We start from the raw sequence: 19,988 nt of genomic DNA, 5'->3' as shown, positions 1-19,988 counted from the left end.
GTTACCCAGCTTTGAGCAAGTTTCAGAACTAAGGATGGAGCTGGGACTGGAGTCTGTATCAGGCTGATTCTAAGTTCTTGTAATTGAGCACAGTAATGCTATCGGCTTTGTCTCCTCAAGTCTTTCATCTACTGTTACAGGCTCAGTTACCTTCCAAATTCCTTAAATATCAGGTGTTTTTCTACTCCCTAGGTCCTTGGACAACACCTCAGTCTGGTGTCACATTAAAACTGCTCTCCTAACGAGCTCTGGCTGCTCATTCCAGTGGGAGTCATCCTCGGCATTCTCCCTGCTGGAGTTTCTCATTTCATCTACCTCCTGCTCGTAGACACTCCAATTCAGTTTCATAACCAGTGGTTTTCATGTGGTCCCCGAGACCCTTTCACGAGGTCCACAGAGTCAAAACTATTTTCATAATAATTGAAAAATGTTTCTTTGGGGGTTTTGTTTAGTTTCTTTTTTAGTACGTTGGACATTTGTAATAATGGGGCAAAGGCAAGTGGGAAAAACTGCTGGCACCTTAGGATGAATCAAAGCAATGGCACCACACTGTTCTAGCATAAGTCACTGTATTCTTCTCCAGCGCACACTCATAGCAAAACAGATGCCAGTTTCACTTAAGAAAGTCCTTGATGAAGCAGTACAAGCAAATTATTAAATCTCAATCATTGAGTACGCGTGCGTCTTTTAACATTATATGATAAAACAGTAAGCATTCATAAAACACTTCTGCTGCATACCAAAGAATGATGGTTTTCTCAAGGAAAAGCCTTGTGTAATTGTTTGAGTTGCAGACTCAACTAGCTGCTTTTTTCATGGAACACACTTTTTAATGGAAAGAATGACTAACAGACAAACTATGGCTGTTCAGATTTGGGTATCTGGCAGACATTTTCTCGAAAATAAACAAGGTGAGACTGTCATTTCAAAAACAACAACTGGGCCGGCCTGGTGGCGCAGGCGGTTAGGTGCGTGCGCTCCGCTGCGGCGGCCCGGGGTTCGCTGGTTCGGATCCCGGGAGCGCACCGACGCACTGCTTGGTAAGCCATGCTGTGGCGGCGTCCCATATAAAGTGGAGGAAGATGGGCACCGATGTTAGCCCAGGGCCGTCTTCCTCAGCAAAAAAAAGAGGAGGACTGGCGGATGTTAGCTCAGGGCTGATCTCCTCACAAAAAAAAAAAAAAAAAAAAAAAAAAAAAAAAAACAACAACTAATAGTATTTGTTGCTAATGATAAAATGACAGTTTTAAAGAAAAAATTAGAATTTTGAAAAATTTGTGTTAACCATTTTAAGTCTGAAAGCTTACATGACTTTTCTGATGAGATCAGTGGTGATATTAATTATTTGCAGCCTTGTAACATATTTTCTGTTTTCCCTCTGTTCTGGTATTTTAATGTTAGTCCTCCTATTAAGATGGTAAGGTCTATGAAGGGAGGAAGTACTTAATACTTGTTAGTTTCCTCTTTAAAACCTAGAATTGACTGCACAGAACAGTCATTGGGTAAATATCTGTTGACTACCTTGTTATTCTGACTCCTGATATTAGTTAAAATGTGTGTGTGTATATGAGTACGAAGCACGTGTATCAAAATGAGTTTATAACTATTCTAGACTCTCGGTGACTTTCTGTCACAGTTCTTTAGTTCACTTTTTCTTCATATAACTTGCTCAAATTTTTTCTTAAATTAGTTTTCTTTGATAAATGCAAAACCAAGTTATTTGCTGCAAAATTAATCCAAATAATCAAAATAAACAATTCTCTCTTTCAACAAATATTTAATGGCTATATATGGCTTGAAAGCAGGGGTTGGCACACTATGGCCTGTGGGCCAAATCCAGCACTGTCTATTTTTATAAATAAAGTTTTATTGGAACACAGTTATGCCCATTCATTTATGTATTGTTTATGGCAGCTATTGCATCACAACAGCAAAGCTGTGACAGAAACCACATGGCCCACAAAACTGAAAATATTTGCTATGTAATCCCTGATAGAAAAACTTTGCTGACCCTTGCTTTAGAGCATGAACCTTTCAAAAAATGATGTTTATATTTCTTTTTAATTTACATAGAGTATGTTGTATTTTGCACCAAAACATACTTATTTAAAAAAATAAAACAACAACAACAAAAAGAACATTCAAGAGCATTCAAAGCAAATCCTGAAAAAACTGATTTAATCCCCCAGGAGGTTTATGTTCCAGCTCTTCTGTTTAAGATTTTATTATAACTTTTATCCAGGGTTACCTACCAAAGTAAAATATCCATTATCACCAAAAACATACTAGAAATCAGGCTGAGCAGGGTTAAGACCTCTAGAGGCCACCTACTACAAGATTACAGGTGACCTCTGCTGCTGGCCGTGAAGGAATAACTGGTATGGAGCTCGCCTTCCTACCAGGAATGACTAGAAAGCTGGACAAAGTACGAAACAACTGTTTTCAGAGAGTGGGACAATAGGCAGAGCAGAACTGTGATTCCTACAAAAAGGAAACAACTGAGATAAGTCCTGCATTGCCCTCCTCCTTGCACAAGGAAGGAGGATCCAAGCAGAGCACAGCAGTCGTGAAGGATTGAGCAGACCAAGACTGGAGTTCAGAGAGGCTGAGGCAGCAAGGGTTTGCAAGACAGAGCACTGGGAGGGAGCTATGCAGAGAAAGCGCTCTAGGACTCTGCACGGGGATCCCCTTGAGTCTGATGCTGAATCCTAAGCTGCTGAGGAACAACTGCCGGGAGCTGTAAAGTGAACAACTGCCAGAATTCACACAGGACTAGATGACATTCAAATTCCATTCAGCAGAGCAGCACTACTCACCAAACCCTCAGAGCAATCAATGGAGACTCCAGAAGGGCCGAACTTTGTAACAAGGCTAAATTAGCCCTAAACTAGAGCTGCCCTAACAAAGCTTAACAACAAGCCTGAAAAGGAATGGGCCTCATCCACAAATTACTTAGCTGCCTGCCAAGACAAACGTCAACACTCTTCAAAGAAAGGGGACAAAATCCAAAAACTCAACAACATAATACACACCATGTCCATGTGAAGAAGCAGCAAGAGACAGAGATGACAAATTAGCAAAGATATTAAAACAGCTATTATAAATATGCTCCATATACTCAAGAATATAGAGGAAAACAAGAGTATATTAAAGAGAGAAATGGAAGATAGAAATAAGATTCCATTTAATTCTTTTTGTCTTTGAGAGCTGAAAAATACAATATCTGAGATTAAAAATTCACTGGATAGACTTAACATCAGATTAGACACTGCAGAAGATAAGACTAACGAACTTGAAGACAGAGCAATAGGAAACTATTCAAACCGAAGCCAGAAAGAAAAAAGTCTGGGAAAAAAATCACCCAAGCCTCAGTGACTTATGGGACATTATCAAGCAGTCTAACACACATGTAACTGGAGCCCCAGAAGAAGAAGAGAAGGAAGAGACAGAAAAAGTATTTGAAAGAAATAGTAGCAGAAATTTTTCCAAATTTGATGAAAACTATAAGCCCACACATACATTAAAGCTCAAAGAACACCAGACAGAACAAACACAGAAAATTGCACCGAGGCACATCACAATCAGATTGCTGAAAACCAGTGATATTAAAAAGAAAACAAAAAGATCATGTTTCTCCCCTGCCTCCATATGTAATATAAAACAAAAACAACTCTAATCCAAAGAAACCAAATACCATCTTTCTAGATCTTCTGATTAAAAAATTTTGGTCAAGATCACTTTTGTCATTTTTGTAGAGGCCTTCCTTTGCCGGTACCCCTGTCTAAGCTTAGCCTGTCTACTGGGTAATCAAACATGAACAAAATATAGTTAAATTACTGGAAAATAACTTTATCATAATGCATTTGTATACTGTACAATTCACAAATGTCAATACTTTTGATTGTACGCTCCTTGAGGTCAGGAATCTTCACCTTTTAGTGTAAATTTCTAGCGCAGTTTCTAGCAGCACATAACTGTTCGAACACACATGATTGAGTCTATCTCATTTCATCCTCAGTACATCACTATGTGGTATGTAGAACAAGATGAGAAAACAGATGCCCGGAGGGACTAAATGATTGCCCAAGGATATTCACAGGGTAAGCAGTATCTCACATCCTAGAGTAATGCCTCCACACAGGGTTACCTCAAAGTAGACACAAAACAAGTAAGTTTTAATTATTGCTTACTTTGAGTTTCCACAAGATCCAAAGCAACACTAGAAGCTGTGTCCATTCCAGAGCTGATGCAGGATTGGAAGTTTTTCAAGGAGGAGAGAGCAGATTCTACACCGCTGAAGGATATAAAACCAGCTGAACCTGAACTGGAACTGGAACGCCCCGGCATCTTGAAATTATTACCTAAGTTTTCAAACACAATGAAATAAGATCTGAGTCAGAATAATAACTACATAGGAAAACAAAACTGCTGTAAACATCCATATGAATGTACCCAATATCCCATAAGTGCCACACTATTACCTACATTCTATATCCCTGGAGAGGATACTAAAGCGTTGTGCCATCACCACCAAACACAGATGCACTCAATACACGGGGAAGGTAACTGTCTTCATTTTTTAAAGGAGGGAGAACACCCTATTCCAAAAGATCTCTTAATTCTCTGAGGAATTCAACAAGAGCACAGTTCTTTTTTTTTTTTTTTTCTTTGTGAGGAAGATCAGCCCTGAGCTAACATCTGTGCTAATCCTCCTCTTTTTGCTGAGGAACACGGGCTCTGAGCTAACACATATTGCCAATCCTCCTCCTTGTTTTTTTTCCCCCCAAAGCCCCAGTAGATAGTTGTATGTCATAGTTACACATCCTTCTAGTTGCTGTGTGTGGGACGCAGCCTCAGCATGGCCAGGGAAGCGGTGCGTCCATGCGCGCCCGGGATCCGAACCCGGGCCGCCAGTATCAGAGCGCATGCACTTAACCGCCAAGCCACCAGGCTGGCCCCACGACACAGTTCTTAAAAACCTAAAACATAAATGAGTTAAAAAAGGTAGACTGCTCATATGATGCATTTTTCTAAAAAATGAAAGTAGTGACAATAACGTAGTTAAATAAGGGAGGATTCTGAAAACCTGTAATTTTTAATTTATCTAACATATATACATATTGAATTCTGAAAACTAAAAAATATTTATTCCTGACAATTCCTCTGGGTTCTAATAGATTACAGACTTGGTGAGATCCCCGATTCTGTTTCAGTAAAAGCAGAATTTCTCTATAAACTCTTATCTTCTGATATCTGATCCACTATAACAGTTTCAGTTCTTATCTTCATATTAAACACTCCCTAATCTATACCTTCAACCACCAATTCTTTAACCTTTGGACTACTTATGGAAAGCTGTCTACAGATGTCTTTGCCTAATTCAGAAACCACCTGAAATTCAATCCACTGAAACCAACTAGAAAAGTGGAGAGAATTTATACAGGCTTAGAGGGATGGGAAAGCTGTATGGTAGCAGAAAGAAGGTATTTTCTTAGAATCATATAGACAGAGCACGAATTCAGGCTCTGTCACTTTACTACTGAGTGACCATGGGCTGATTGCATAAACCTCTCTGAACCTCAGGTTTACTGTCTCTAAAATGAGAAGGAATATCACAATGTGGTCCAGCACACAGTACACAATTAATTAGCATGGACTTGCCCTCCTGCCCTTCCTTTCTAACATGGGAAACTGTCTAGTATCTCTGGCATTTCCATCCTCTCCATTGCCACCACTTTTATCTCACACCTGGAGTACTACAGTAGTTTCTTAACTATTGGCCCTTTTCAATTAGATTCATTCATTCATTCATTCAACAAATAGGTATTGAGTGCCTTACCATGTCAATCATTAGACTCTAAAAAAGACACAGGGTATACAAAGGGAAGGGCATAGAAAAGATGCCCATGATGCTGATCTCTATTTTTGAGGTTTTAGTCTATTACAAACATCCACAATACAACTCTTCTTCAATTCAAATCATTCAGTTAACAAATATTCAGTAAGTAATGTTTTGGAGCATAACGTAGAGGGTCTTAAGTGCAGGATAAAGAATCGGTCCAGTTGGGTCCAGGGGGGCAGTCAATGGGACTTTTAGCTTTATCTGTTTTTTAAAAATTTATCTTAAAAATCAAGAACTGAAACAAACATGGCAAAATGTTATAGATATTAAAATCCGGATGATAGAACAGGGTTCTCATTATGTTATTTTCTGGGACCTTCTGTGATGTTAAAATTCCACACCAAAAGAGAGAGAAAAAATATGACTATGAATACAAATGAGAAACCATTGATGATTTTTGAACATCTGCATTTTGGTGAAAGAGTATTTATTTACAGTCTCACATTATTACACCAAACAAGCTGAGACAGTTAACACAATATAAATACAAATATATGCAGTAAGATGGGAAATATATAATATAAATGCATGAAAATCAGGATGGAAAACAAACTAAAGGGGAAAACAGGTAAAGAAGAAAATTTTTACTACATGTGTAATACAAATTTGGCTATGAGCTTCCTGACAATCAAAGCAAAAAGTGAAAGCTACAGAATCCTCTTTCCCCATAAAGAAAAAGTACATCAGGAACTTGGGAAAAATAAGGCTTTCCATGGCAATCAAGGCAGTGTGGACCATCATATATAAGACAATAAAACTCATACTGAAAAATATTCTCAATAATATCCTTACAATAAATGCAACAGTGAGCTTCCTAGGACTGTTTCTTAGGTTATTCCTCAGGGTAAGCTAAAGACAGGACACTTGGGGTAGATACCAGCTCGGTGCCCACCAAACCCATTTCCTCTTCAATCTGGTTATACAGCTAGACCACAGTTTGCAGCCTTCCTTGCAGTTAGCTATGGCCATATGACTGAATTCAAGGCAATGAAATATGAGCCATTTCCAGGCCCAGTCTATATAAACTTTCTCCACACTCTTTCCCATTTGATAGCTTGAACAGGCAAGCACAGTGACCTTAGATGCTCTATACTGAAGATGGAGAATCCCTAGTTCCTATATCACTGCTTGGCGGAAAACTGCCCGCCAATCAGGCTCCACGCATGAAAGAAATAAAAACTTCAATTGTGCAAAGCCGTTTAGGTTTTGGGGCTTACCTGTTACAGCACCAACTGTTACTCAAAAAAACACAATCCTGCAAGAATCAAATCATATGGTTCAAGTATTCAGTTTTCTAGTCAGTCTTGATTCCAGTTTAAGTCTAAATTGTCTAGGGCACTAGACACGTGGTTATCATGACTGAGGAACTGAGTTTTAAATTTTATTTAATTTTAACCAATTTAAATCTGAATAGCCACATGTGCCTAGTGGCTACTGCACTAGTCAGCACGGTTCTAGAGACACAATTATCCAAGTATACCATATATATGAACCATGGGGTAAGCAAGAAGGGGCAAAGCCACAGAATAAACAGGATATGTTTCCTGGAATATCAATTTTACCTAAAGATAACATGAACCATCATTAGCTACATTACAGAGCAGAATATGAAGGCAATACAGAGTAGGGGTTAAACACCCAGCCTCTGAAGCCAGAGTACCCGAGTTCAAAGCCTGATTTTGCCACTTAAGTAGCTGAAAGACTTTAGGCAAATTATCTAACCTCTCAACGCTTCACTTCTCCCTTCTGTAAAAGGAGGATGATCCAGTGGCTACCACAAGGATTACTGTGAGGATTGAATGAGTTAATATAGATAACAACACACTAAGAACAACGCCCAGCACATAAATCTCATCTTGTGTCTCTGATTGTGTCTCTCCCCAAGCTGACTAAGACACAACGTACACAAGGATTAATACAATCTGGGATAAATGGAAAGTGTCTACCACATGGTAGCTATCCTTATTATCTGAATTCATAATTCACATTACTCCAATGAAACTTTATACTTGCAGAGAGCTAGGGAACACACGGTCACTGCCTTCTGTGAGTATATCAACGGAAACGATTCAGATAAGAAGCAAAGAGAATGGATGGGGCACAAAGATGGAGTAGACACACTTTTCCCTATTTCTCCCACAAAGTACAGCTAAGTACATAAGTCACAGGACAGCCCTCACAACAAAGAATTATGTGGTCCGAAATATCAATAGTGCAGTAGTTGAGAAACTCTGGTTTAAATCAGCCTCCTCTTGGAGCCTTCCCAGGTGGCAATCAATGATCTTTTTGTTCCCTGTACCTATGGTCTCCAACAAAGTTTAAAACAAGGTTATGCATTTCCCCAGTTTTTCCCTAGCATGTTATTTTGCCTCCCGTAAACAGGCCTTGCCTTATGCCATCCAGGCTGCAGTAATAAAATACCACAGTCTGGGTGGCTTTTAAACAACAGAAATCTGTTTCTCACAGATCTAAAGGCTATAAGTCCAAGATCAAGGCATGGGTTCACAGCCCATGCCTTCTGCTCTTTGCCTTCACTTGGTAGAAGGATCAAGGGAGCTCTCTGCAGCCTCTTTCATAAAAGCACTAATCCCATTCCCAAGAGCTCAACCCTCATGACCTAAGCACCTCCCAAAGGCCCCGCCTCCTAATACCATCACACTGGCATTAGGATTCAACATCTGAATTGGAGGCGCACACACATTCAGACCATAGCAGGTCTATAAGATTCTCTGCAGGCAGGACCCATTATTGGCTAATACCATTTCTTCTCTACTGTTCCCTCCTCTTCTCTGTCTGTACAGCACAGTGGTAGGCACAGAGCAACCAATTTATAGGCACTATGCCCACCTCCTTGGTGGGCATGGGAGTCCGTACAAGTTCAGCCAGAGCTGTAGCTCCTTTTTCAAGATGCAGGAACACATGTTTCTTGATGAAGCCTTCCCTTATCTATATAAGCAATTGCTTGTTCCCTCCCTTATGCTGCCACTATTCCTCTCTCCCTCTCTCTCTCCTTCTCTCTCACGCACACACTTCTATTAAAAAACTCAATAAAACTCATCACAACTCTTTGCTCACATGTCTGCCACTCCTTCACCCTGGGAGCAACTTAAACTAGAACTCGGACATATTCTACAGCATTTGAAACAGCTCCTGACACAAAATAGACGATCAGTCAAGATCTGGCCAGAGTCACAACAATAACAGCAACCACCATTTCCAGATCTCCCACGGTGTGCCATAAACCGGTGCCCCCGGGCTTCATTCTCATTGTCGCTAATCCTCACAGCCATTTACATACGAGAAAAGGAAACGGAGGCCCAGAGAGTTTATTTAAACGACACGCCCAAGGCCCTGCTTTTAAAGACAGTCCAAACCAGATTTATTTGGATCAAGAATTCGTCATCTTTTCCCCACACGTTTAGGGCTGAAGGATGGGCAGATGGCGTCTCGGAGAGGGAGGTGAACTGTCCCAGCCTCACTGCTCTGGCGTGAAAAGAACCAGGACCATAACCCAGGTCGACAGACCCCAGGTCAAGGCACCCGCGGAGCGCCCGAGAGGGAGGCGACACCTCCCGCCGCCCTCCCCATCGCCAGCCCCCGCCTCTGCCTTACCTGGCTGCCCGACCTAGCTCCGTCTGGCTGCACCCCGACTCCCCACACCCGGACCCCCACTCCTTCCTTAACTCCCTGCCCCGTCGCTGAAACTGCGAGCGCGGGCTCCGACGTCATCAGCCGTTGCCCGCGAGTGGTCACATGACACCCCGCTCTGCTCTCCTCCCCTGTGGTCATGTGATGGCCCCGGGAGCCAGGGGCGGAAGCCGGGTTCTGGCCGGCTTGCGATCCGGGGCTGGAGGTAGAAGACCCCAGCGGAGAGGGAAGGGTCGGGGACTCCGGCGCTGACTCCGCGCACGATCGCCGGCCCCGCGCGTGCGCCCTGGCGCGGCCCGGGTGACAGGTGAGTCCGGGCGGGGCGCGCGTGCCCCCTCCTTTCACGGCCCCCCTCCCCTCCCCCGTCCCGGGGCTGGGCCGCGCTGGTCCCGCGGGCATCTGCGCGTGGAGTGGGGTCTGGATGGGGGAGCCTGGCGTGGAGGACTGAGGGGCTTCCTGGGGCTGGGGCTGCAGCCCAGCCTCTTCATCTCCACTTAGATGGAAATAATTTTCCACGCCGCTGTGGCGCTTTAGGAAGTGATGTTCAGCTGCTTGACCCGCATCTGAGCCTTCCAAGTTTTCGGAAGCAATGCTGTGTGGACGTCGTTATTCCTCTCTTTACTCGCGAGAAATCGGAGTGGTTAGTGAGCGCTTTTACAGTGTGAGGGACCTGGGTTTGAATTCTAGTTCTGCCATGGGCTGTGAGTTTAGGCAAGTCATTGCTCCTCTCTGCACCTTAATTCCCCCACCTGTGACATGCTGGTGCCAAAGTCCTTTGCATTTCGAAAAAACGTTCCGAGGGTCCAGATTTCACTATGGTCTCACAGTAAAAAGAAAAAAAACACACCTCACAGAGGCCATAATGGAATAGGGTCTCCTGATTCCAAGTGCAGGGAGCTCCCTCCAATGTAGGTAACGGGGGTGAGGGGGTGGGAGAGAGCGGTTTTACTGCCTCTGCCCCCAACAAGGACACTTTCCGGTTTTTCTTCTGTTTTTCCTCATGAATCAGCTGATAGTGATCAGACTCATTTCAGAACTTTTCTGGAAAAGATATGTTGGTCACTTTTATCTTGATCAACAATCATCATATTTTGTTCCTGATAATGGATTTGTGGAGGCCAGTGCTTCCTTCTTTATGGAACTGAGGTTTTATGAAAGGATAAAAATAGACCTATCTTCTTTTGACCTCTGAGTAGGGTAAACAGTGCTTTGTCCTAGGACAACTTATTTCCTTCAGAATTTGGTTCTGTACTCATTGGGTAATTGGTGTGATGATCCCGTGCTGCATTCTTTTTTTTCTTTTTTTTCTTTTTTGTGAGGAAGATCAGCCCTGAGCTAACATCCATGCTAATCCTCCACTTTTTGCTGAGGAAGACTGGCTCTGAGCTAACATTTATTGCCAATCCTCCTCCTTTTTATCCCCAAAGCCCCAGTAGATAGTTGTATGTCATAGTTGCACATCCTTCTAGTTGCTGTATGTGGGATGCGGCCTCAGCATGGCCAGGGAAGCCGTGCGTCCGTGCGCGCCTGGGATCCCAACCCCCGGCCACCAGTAGCGGAGCACGCGCACTTAACCACTAAGCCACTGCCGGGTGCTTCATTCTTGAAAGCATATTGTCCTTTGTCCAGGATTACTTTCCAAACTGAAAACTACAATTCCTTACCAAATTCTTGAAAATAAAGTTATGACCACCTTTCTGGGTACCTTGTAAAAGAAAATTAGGAAATTGAGTTTGGTCTCTGGCTTCATTTTATGCCAAATAGTGATACAGTCTATACTGAGAAAATTGGTCTTTATGAATTTTCTTCGTCCCTAGCACCAAGAGAACCTCTAAGAGGAAGATTTAATATAGCTTCTTCTACAGTGTTTATTTGCACCTCATTTTAGAGTGATTTTTTTAAAGCTCAGCTAAGTCTTAACACCTTCTATGAAGCCACCTACCTCTGAGAGGGCTGCAACATGATTAGGCATCTCTAATGATGGTTCTTAGATTTTGTTCTTTAGGGCCAGTTTTTCAGCCAACAGTGGGGCTGTTTACCAAATACTCTAGTCAGATAATATTTTGGAAGTTGCCTACAATGTAACTCTGGAGTAAGGATTTAAGGATTAAACTAAGAGATGGATACACCAAAGTCTTGACTAATGTCATTATCTCAGGTCTAAGCTTCCCTGACCGTGTGTATGCAGATGCTGAGTACATCTGTCCATCTGTTTGTTGGGAAAGAAAGCAGGTAATGTTGCTTTGCTTTGAGCTGTTTTCTCCATGGCCTCATTGTCTGTCCTATACTGGTGTCCAAAATCTGGTAGCAGTTAGACCTGTTAATCATACCTTACCCTCCTCTCAATTGAGTCTAGGGTTTCATCCCGCTGAGACCTGGGTTGGTTTAGTATTCTTCAGAGGACCTCAGTAGGTGACTCTTTTGCCCATTGTTTATTATTTTTCCCCTTTTCCTCTCTCATTTTCCAAGCCAGACCATATTAGTGCAAAAAAAATGGTATGAAATTATCTGAAATTTAGCCTGTTAGAGATCAATGTGGCTTAACAAGCAAGCATCACAGAGAAAACTAAAAAGAATTGTTAATATTTTATGCCTTAATGTGTCTTATAGGATACCCTCATGAGAGAGAGTTCTAGACAACTGTAGTGGCTTCTCAGTCACAATCAGACCCAACCCCATCCACCTTCCCTGATCTCTGCTTCTATCCCTTGCTCACTCTACAGCAGCCATATCAGCCTCTTTGCTATTCCTTAAGTGCATCTGGCACATGTCGGCCTTTGCACTTACTTGTAACCTCTGCCTGGAATGCCTTTCTCCAAGATCATTATCTATTGTAAAATAACAAACTACCCCAAAACCTAGTGGCTTAATAAACATCTATTATCTTATAGTTTCTGTGGTTAGAAATCAGGGGTATAGCTTAGCTAGGTGCCTTTGGCTCAGGGTCTCTTGAGAGGTTGCAGTCAAGCTGTGAACAGGAGCTGTTCTCTTATCTGAAATCTCAACTGAGGTTTTGGGGATCCATTTTCAAGCTTACTCCAGTGGTTGTTGGCAAGCTTCTCCATCCCTTATCACATGGGCTCCTCCATGGCTCTCTCACAATGTGACAACTTGCTTCCCCCACGACAAACAAGCTAGAGAGGGTGGCCAAGCCAGAAGTCAGTCTTTTTGCAATCTAATCTCAGAGGTGATATCTTTCACATTTGCCGTATTCTGTTCTTTAGAAGGGAGTCAGTAAGTCACACTTAGGGAAGGGGCCTACACAGGGCGTGAATAAGGAGGTGGCAGTCATTGGGGACCGTCTTAGAGGCTACTGACCACACTCAGATACCCTTACTGCTTTCTCCCTCACTTCCTTCTGGTCCCTGCTCAAATATCTTAACAGCAAGGCTTGCACAAACTACTCTATGTAAAATAGCACACACTCCATCCCTTTTTCCTGCTTTTTCTTCACAGCAATTATCACAGCCTGATATATAATATATTTATTATCTCTTTCCCACTCTGAAAAGTGTGTAGGCTTCATGAGAGCAGAAACTTTAGTTTTGTTCACTCTCATATCCTCAGGTCCTAAAACAGCACTTGGCACATAGTAGGCATTGGGTAGATATTTGTTGAATGAATGAATCTGTATCATTTGGATGCTTTCACCTGCAAAGTATCCAAAACCCAATTAACAATGGGTAAACCATACAAACAGTTCATTTAACAAGGATTACAGAGGTGGGTCGTCCCACAGTTGAATCAGCAGATCAGTAACATCAACGAGAATTTAGATTCTTTCTCTCTTTCCACCATACCACAATCTGCAGGTTCTTGACCTTTTCTCTCTTAGCCTTATCACCTTATGGTCTCCCGGGGGCTACTGCAGCTTCAGGCATCACATATTCTTTGGGCCTCATTTAAAGGCTAGAAGAAGGGGATAGCCAGGGCAAAGAGAGAGAAATTTCTCCTCACATACCTCTCTCCTTATAGCAGGAAGAAAAAAATGTTTCCTAGAAGCCCCACCATAGACTTCCTCTTATATCTCATTGGTCAAAACTGAGTCACGTGTCTAAGCTAGCTTCAGGGGAGGTGGGAAAGTAAGGATCTGACTGTTGGGTCCTCTATAGTAAGAAAGGAGGAGGGTGGGAATGATTGTTGAGGCAACAGTTGCTGCTGTCACATCCCAGTAAATTAAGACGTTCTAAATATTGAATCAATGATGGAGACTTCCAAAAGGAAAGAACGAAAACCCTGAAGGATTACACAAAGCTTCCAGGTAATAGATAACTATAGTAGGTAGCTCATAATGGGAGTGAACTTTAAAAATAGGTGACAGACATTGAGGAATGTTTTGCTGTGGCCGCAAAGGAAGCCCTCTCCTGTTAAAAGTCTTGCTGCTTTCTTTTATGTACAGTGAAGTCCTCATTATTTCGTTGTTCATTATTTGAGTTCCTGCAGCTAGAAGATCACATATGAAAGTAAAAGTTGACATTGACATGAAAATTTTAATGAGCTGACCCTTTGTGAGATTGGTCCTCGTTCAGATATTCATGTCCAAAAGTGTCTATTAGGTCCAATTCTTGTTTTTGTTAGTCAGTCTTCCTAATTATTAATATGATGGTGATAGAGCACAATATCAATGCAAAGTAAAAGTGCAGATGTTGGGAAAGACAGGCCTTCATGAAGCTGAAAAATAATTTAGGCTTCCATGAAGTTGACACATGATGACCTAGCTAAATTACAATTAGAGGAGAGAAATGCAAGAAAGATGATGACAATTAACACTTCAGAAGATAATGATTTGAAAAAGAATTGGGAGAGACCTTCCCCATCCTTTGGGGAAATGAATGATGCCTTAAAATTTTTTTGCAAAAATTAGCTTTTTAAAAATCATGCTATGAAAGTTCACTATGAAGTATAAGATACTCTATTATCAAAATCACAATTTGATGAAATCAACTTTGACTCATTCTTGGTGTGTCCATTGAATTAGTACATAGTGGTTGCATTTTACTTTAAATTTTGTTAAGTATAAAACGTACTTTCATAAGTTTTAAGTATATTATTTCAAGATACATTCCTAATTAAAACTTTTCTGCTGCTTCCTATGAAATGTTTGTCCTTACTTCAGAGTCACTCTGTAGCATTTGTCAGACATGTATTAGCCTTGATAACAAGGACCTCCTTTACTTGACATATGAGAAAAACATTTTTAGAGGTTGTTCCCTCACCCAATTTTAGTGGATTTTAGGACATAGTTATCTTTTCCCAAAGGTAAAACAAATGACACAATTCCTGTACAGAAAACTTAATAATCAGTGCCCAATTTAGGGCACATTGGAACCACACACACCCAATGATTCCGTCTCCTAAGCTCAAAAATCAGCTACATCGGGTCTTTTCTCATCAGGAGAAGTAAATAAAGGGTTGAGAAAGAGGACAAAAGTGTTCATTTAGCAAAGTTCCACATGAAGAGTGGAGAATAAATGCTCTCCCCCATATCAGAATTCATTATTTGTTATAATTTTTTTTTTAATAGTGAGTTTGGGAGACAAAAAATTATATATGTGTTTCACATGCTTCCTTAAGAAATGGAGATTTTCCTTTTTTTGTTTTTTGGATACAGGTGTTTTAATGGAGCAGCCAATCTACCAGCAGACCTGGTTTCATGTAATGATTTACAGATCCCAGCTCTGAAGCCAGTTAAACGTTCCCCCCAGCAGGCACGGAGTAATTGGTCATCCTCATGATGTTGGACTTTCTAGCTGAGAACAACCTCTGTGGCCAAGCAATCCTAAGGATTGTTTCCTGCGGCAATGCCATCATTGCTGAGCTTTTAAGGCTCTCTGAGTTTATTCCTGCTGTATTCAGGTTAAAAGACCGAGCTGATCAACAGAAATATGGAGATATCATATTTGATTTCAGCTATTTTAAGGTAATCTTCCTCTATAGCATTTTTACCACTGTCTTTTCTACAAAAGCATGCTTTCTCTGGGAACCATGAGACTCTGAGTGGTTTAATAATTATGGAGAGTTAAAGACAAAAGCTTTTAAACTGAATTTAATGTCAGCTAACTAACTTGAAAATAATATGAACATATTATGTGGAAGCCCTAACACAATATAATCAAATTAAAAAAGGTAACTTTGGTATAATGTATTTCACATTGAAGTACCCCAGACTTAAAAGCGTGCTAATGATGGTTACAAGTCAAATTCATTTCTTTCAAAGGAATTTTATATCTAGGCTTCTGTTATCTTCATTACTTTCTGTTGCTCTGCTTTCAAGTTTTGATATCCCTTTTAAGGCATAAGAACAAATTTTGAAAAGACTATTTAAAAATTGTTACCAAGTATGCTTTTGTTGATGTTTCACATAAATGTGTTTTTCTTCTTAGGGTCCAGAGTTATGGGAAAGCAAACTGGAAGCTAAGCCAGAGCTACAGGATTTAGATGAAGAATTTCGTGAAAACAACATAGAAATTGTGACCAGATTTTATTTAGCATTTCAAAGTGTGCATAAATATATTGTAGACTTAAACAGGTATTGATTAATTTAGTAGTAGCTTATTCTGATAGTGAATAGTGGAGAGGGAAAAGGAACATATTAGAACATGTACATCTTTCTGAGTTACTACAAAATTTGCTAGCTTATACCATGCTTAATTGTCTTTTCTTTCCTGTGGCACTAGTCATCTTAAGTATTTTAGAGTGTTATCAACTTCCTGCTCTTGTGAAGTATTATAATACTCTTGGTTTATACTAAGTCATATGGCTTTCAGTCCTGTAGTTTATGGTCATATTCTAGTATATTTTATATGAGAAGTGAAAAAAAAGGAACTTATTTTTGTAGCATTGGTAACCATAGCCTTCCTTCTTATCCCTAACCATACAATATTCTCTTCCTTCCAGCCGTTAAGAATTCATTACTCATTAGCTTTTAAACTAACTATCCCGTGTTCTTATGCCATCACTGATAAGATATTTGCAGTTCATAAGTCAGGACTAAGGAATATTCCGTTCACTTGGCGTAACCATAAGTATCAACCTGTGGCCCTAATCACTATGAATTCCAGTTCACAAGACTATTCTTAAGAGCATGAAGGGCCACAAACTATTTGAAGGCCAGAATGTCTGCTATCTTGCCTTATCTTTTAAAAATCTTTACTTTCTTTCTTCAAAGATGTTAAAATTTTCATTGTCAGTGAATAACTTGCTCTGGGGTTTTATTTCTAGATATCTAGATGATCTCAATGAAGGTGTTTATATTCAGCACACCTTAGAAACTGTGCTTCTGAATGAAGATGGAAAACAACTTCTAGTAAGTAATAGTGACCATTTAAAATAGAAAGTCTAAAAGGTCAAGCTTAGCAACACTTTTTTTCCTGTAAGTCACAAATACATACAGGATTTGTTGGTGGTGGTGCTATAGAGTCGATTCCGACTTCTCGCGACCCTGTGTACAGAAGAGCGGAACCCTGCTCAGTCTTTTTGCACCGTCCTCTCACCTTCTGGCACTATATCAGATAATGCTCCGCTGCTATTTATAGGGTTTTCATGGCCAGTTTTTTCAGAAGTGGGTGGCCAGGCCCTTCTTCCTACTCTGTCTTAGTCTGGAAGCTCCACTGAAACCTCTCCACCATGGGTAACCCTGCTGGTATTTGAAATATCAGTGGCATAGCTTTCAGTATCACAGAAACTCGCAGCCACCACACTATGACAACTGACAGATGGGTGGTATGATTCTCTGACCAGGAAACGAACCCAGGCTGTGGCGGTGAGAGAATCTTAAACCACTAGGCCACCAGGGCTGGCTACATACAGAGTACCCTTCTTGAAAGAGAAGCAAATTGAGCTGATAATTATCTTCTAGCTGGCAGGTCTGTATCTGAATTTACAACATAGTAGACTTTGAACAGAGTTACAAGTAACTAAAGATTAGGTGGATGTTATGAGCTTCCTCAGTGTAAGAATTCTGTCTTCTTTATCTTTTGCATCCCAGACATCTAGCCTGGTACCTAGTACATGGTGATAACTTAAGAAATGTTTGTTAAATAAGTGAATGACTTTATGATGAAGAGGTATTCATAATGTTGGGATTCCATTTTGGTATCCTAAGCAAAATACCAAAAATAGGCCAACTCAAAGATAAACACTGTGCATTAAAATTTATTTCACATAAACTTTTCAAAGCCCATTCTCTACAGACAGTGAGAGCCCTTTGGGGAAACCTTGCATTCTCCTTGTAATATAAAGCTTTTGGGAGGAATGGGAGCAAAGTGATCTTTTTAACCATTTTCAGTTTCACTCCATCAAAATGTGAACACTGTGAATTTGGCTGTTATCTTTTTCTCTTAGTGTGAAGCGCTATACTTGTATGGAGTTATGCTGTTGGTCATCGACCAGAAGATTGAAGGAGAAGTCAGAGAGAGAATGCTGGTTTCTTACTATCGATACAGGTATCCCTGGGCTAGGACTGCACCCTCCAAAAGCACTGCTATTGGTAAAATGCAGTGTAGGTTTCCATACTACCTTCGTTGTGAACAGCAGCAATATGATCTAGAAGGCAAAAGGATTAACCTCTTGTGAGCATAGTGTAGAAATATAACAATCACTCTATATTTTTTGTCATCATCATCATAATAGATTATATATCATATAATCTATGTATTTTATATAAAATAATCTGTAGATTATAGATTATTAGAGATATATAAATTATTGTGTCCATGATGGTACCAATTTTTAATAAAATGATTCTGAACTTTCCTTTTTTTTTTTATGAGGAAGACTAGCCGTGAGCTAGCATCCGATGCCAATCCTCCTCTTTTTTTTTTTCGCTGAGGAGGGTTGGTCCTGGGCTAACATCTGTGCCCATCTTCCTCTACTTTACATGGGACGCCGCCACAGCATGGCTTAACAAGTGGTGCGTTGGTGCGCGCCCGGGATCCGAACCTGCAAACCTCGGGTCGCCGAAGCGGGGCACGCGCACTTAACCACTGCGCCACCAGGCCAGGCCCCGAATTTTCTTTGCCTTAAAGGTAAATTTGTGAATTTTGAAAATCTAAGGAATGTTCTTTTGGAGGTTTTTTTTTGTTTTTGTTTTTTAAGTTTTCAATATTACTCTTTGGCAGCTGTAAAGAAATGAATGAGTTTTCTGTTGTCATTTTCAGGTTGATGACTTTGAAAAGTTATTGCTCAGGGTCAGATTGAAAATGAATTCTCACGCATATATATGTAGAGATAAAAAAAAGCAAACAACAGCACACATCACGATCATGTGTTACGTATGTCTGTACAGAGCTGTGAACCTTCAGGAAACAGAGTCTTATTTTTTGGAAGTATAATTGACGTACAGTATCCTATTAGTTTCAGGTGTACATCATAGCGATTTGATATTTATATAAAGTCGGGTTTTAAAGAACAGCAGGCACCTTAACTATGTAATGCCAGTACCTAGCACACAGGTTTCAGTTTGTTGAATTAATGAGTCAAATTGGATACAAAGTCAATGTTAGAAATCGTCAAGAATCAGGGAAGATAGAGTCAATAAAAAGGGGTCAATTCATAACTTTGGCTAAAGAAGTGAGGACTAGAATTAACATTTGCAAACTTACAAATTAGGATAAAAAATAGGGCAAAGAGGCAGATCCTTGGCAGAGAGGAGATGATTTGGGGATATTATATTTTCAGTGACACCTGGTACTGCTGTCTCCTCAGCAGTAAATTAATCTTAGGCTACTCAACTAGCCTGTTTCCTTTCAGCTGTATCAGGATGTGAGGAGAGTGTCCGCTAGCATGCATCATTCACTCACATCCGTTTGACCATAAGCTGTTTTAACATCCATGTTTTTAAAAATGAACTTTGCGTGGCCTTGCCTATATTTCTGAAGGTATGTGGGAAGACAAAAACAATAATAACATAAAGAAGAAGAAACAAAGCGTGCTTATCAAGCCCAGCTTTGACAATCCAGCATTGTCCCCTTATCAAGCCCAGCTTTGACAACAGCTAATTCATTAGAATGTGAGGATCCATTATTGCAGTGACACTGAAGTATTGCAAGTCAGAGTTGTGGCAAAGGAGATTCTTACATCAGATAGGAGGTCATCTTCAAGTCTAAGATACTTTGAGTCTCTTTGAGGGATTACTACTTCAAACCACCCTGAAATTCACAAATGTTTTGATTAAATCTCTATAGAAGGTGCACCTTGCCAAGCAAAACTGGTTAGTATATATCCCACTTTAAATTGACTTAATTTTTTAAAGTTATTTTTTAACTTAGGAACATTGGTACAGGTTCACATTCTTCATCTACAATTCTGAAATCCAAAGAGCTCTGGAAAAAAAATACACGTGTATACACATACACACATACGCACACAGAGTAATTCCTTTGGCAGCAAAACCTGATCTGGCATGAAATCATTTGAAGTGAAAACCTGATCAGAGCAG

The 19,988-nt window shown here is 40.6% G+C and overlaps 2 protein-coding genes across 4 annotated transcripts in view; one reads left to right on the top strand and one right to left on the bottom strand.

Moving 5' to 3' along the window:
- The window catches only part of NSMCE2 (NSE2 (MMS21) homolog, SMC5-SMC6 complex SUMO ligase), a 228,433-nt gene extending 218,840 nt beyond the window's left edge, over positions 1 to 9,593 (bottom strand). Inside the window, exons 1-2 of the mRNA XM_058564928.1 lie at positions 9,515 to 9,593; positions 4,191 to 4,361 (exon numbers count right to left, since the gene is read on the bottom strand). Of these exons, the coding sequence (XP_058420911.1) occupies positions 4,191 to 4,347 (157 nt within the window). The 5' untranslated portion in view covers positions 4,348 to 4,361; positions 9,515 to 9,593. The remainder of the gene's footprint in view (positions 1 to 4,190; positions 4,362 to 9,514) is intronic.
- A 128-nt stretch (positions 9,594 to 9,721) lies between these two features.
- WASHC5 (WASH complex subunit 5) overlaps positions 9,722 to 19,988 on the top strand; it is a 64,285-nt gene continuing 54,018 nt past the window's right edge. For 2 of the 3 annotated variants that reach the window (XM_058564926.1, XM_058564924.1), the window contains exons 1-5: positions 9,722 to 9,857; positions 15,162 to 15,470; positions 15,934 to 16,079; positions 16,772 to 16,856; positions 17,894 to 17,994. In XM_058564926.1, coding sequence (XP_058420909.1) covers positions 15,282 to 15,470; positions 15,934 to 16,079; positions 16,772 to 16,856; positions 17,894 to 17,994 — 521 coding nt within the window. In that variant the 5' untranslated portion in view covers positions 9,722 to 9,857; positions 15,162 to 15,281. Of the gene's footprint in view, positions 9,858 to 11,708; positions 11,783 to 15,161; positions 15,471 to 15,933; positions 16,080 to 16,771; positions 16,857 to 17,893; positions 17,995 to 19,988 lie in introns of all 3 variants that reach the window. The other variant, XM_058564925.1, reaches the window with a different exon arrangement.

This window comes from Diceros bicornis, chromosome 21 (genome assembly GCF_020826845.1).
Source record: "Diceros bicornis minor isolate mBicDic1 chromosome 21, mDicBic1.mat.cur, whole genome shotgun sequence".
Taxonomy (NCBI): domain Eukaryota; kingdom Metazoa; phylum Chordata; class Mammalia; order Perissodactyla; family Rhinocerotidae; genus Diceros; species Diceros bicornis.
Note: the sequence above shows the minus strand (reverse complement) of the source record. Positions and strands in the feature narration are given on the sequence as shown.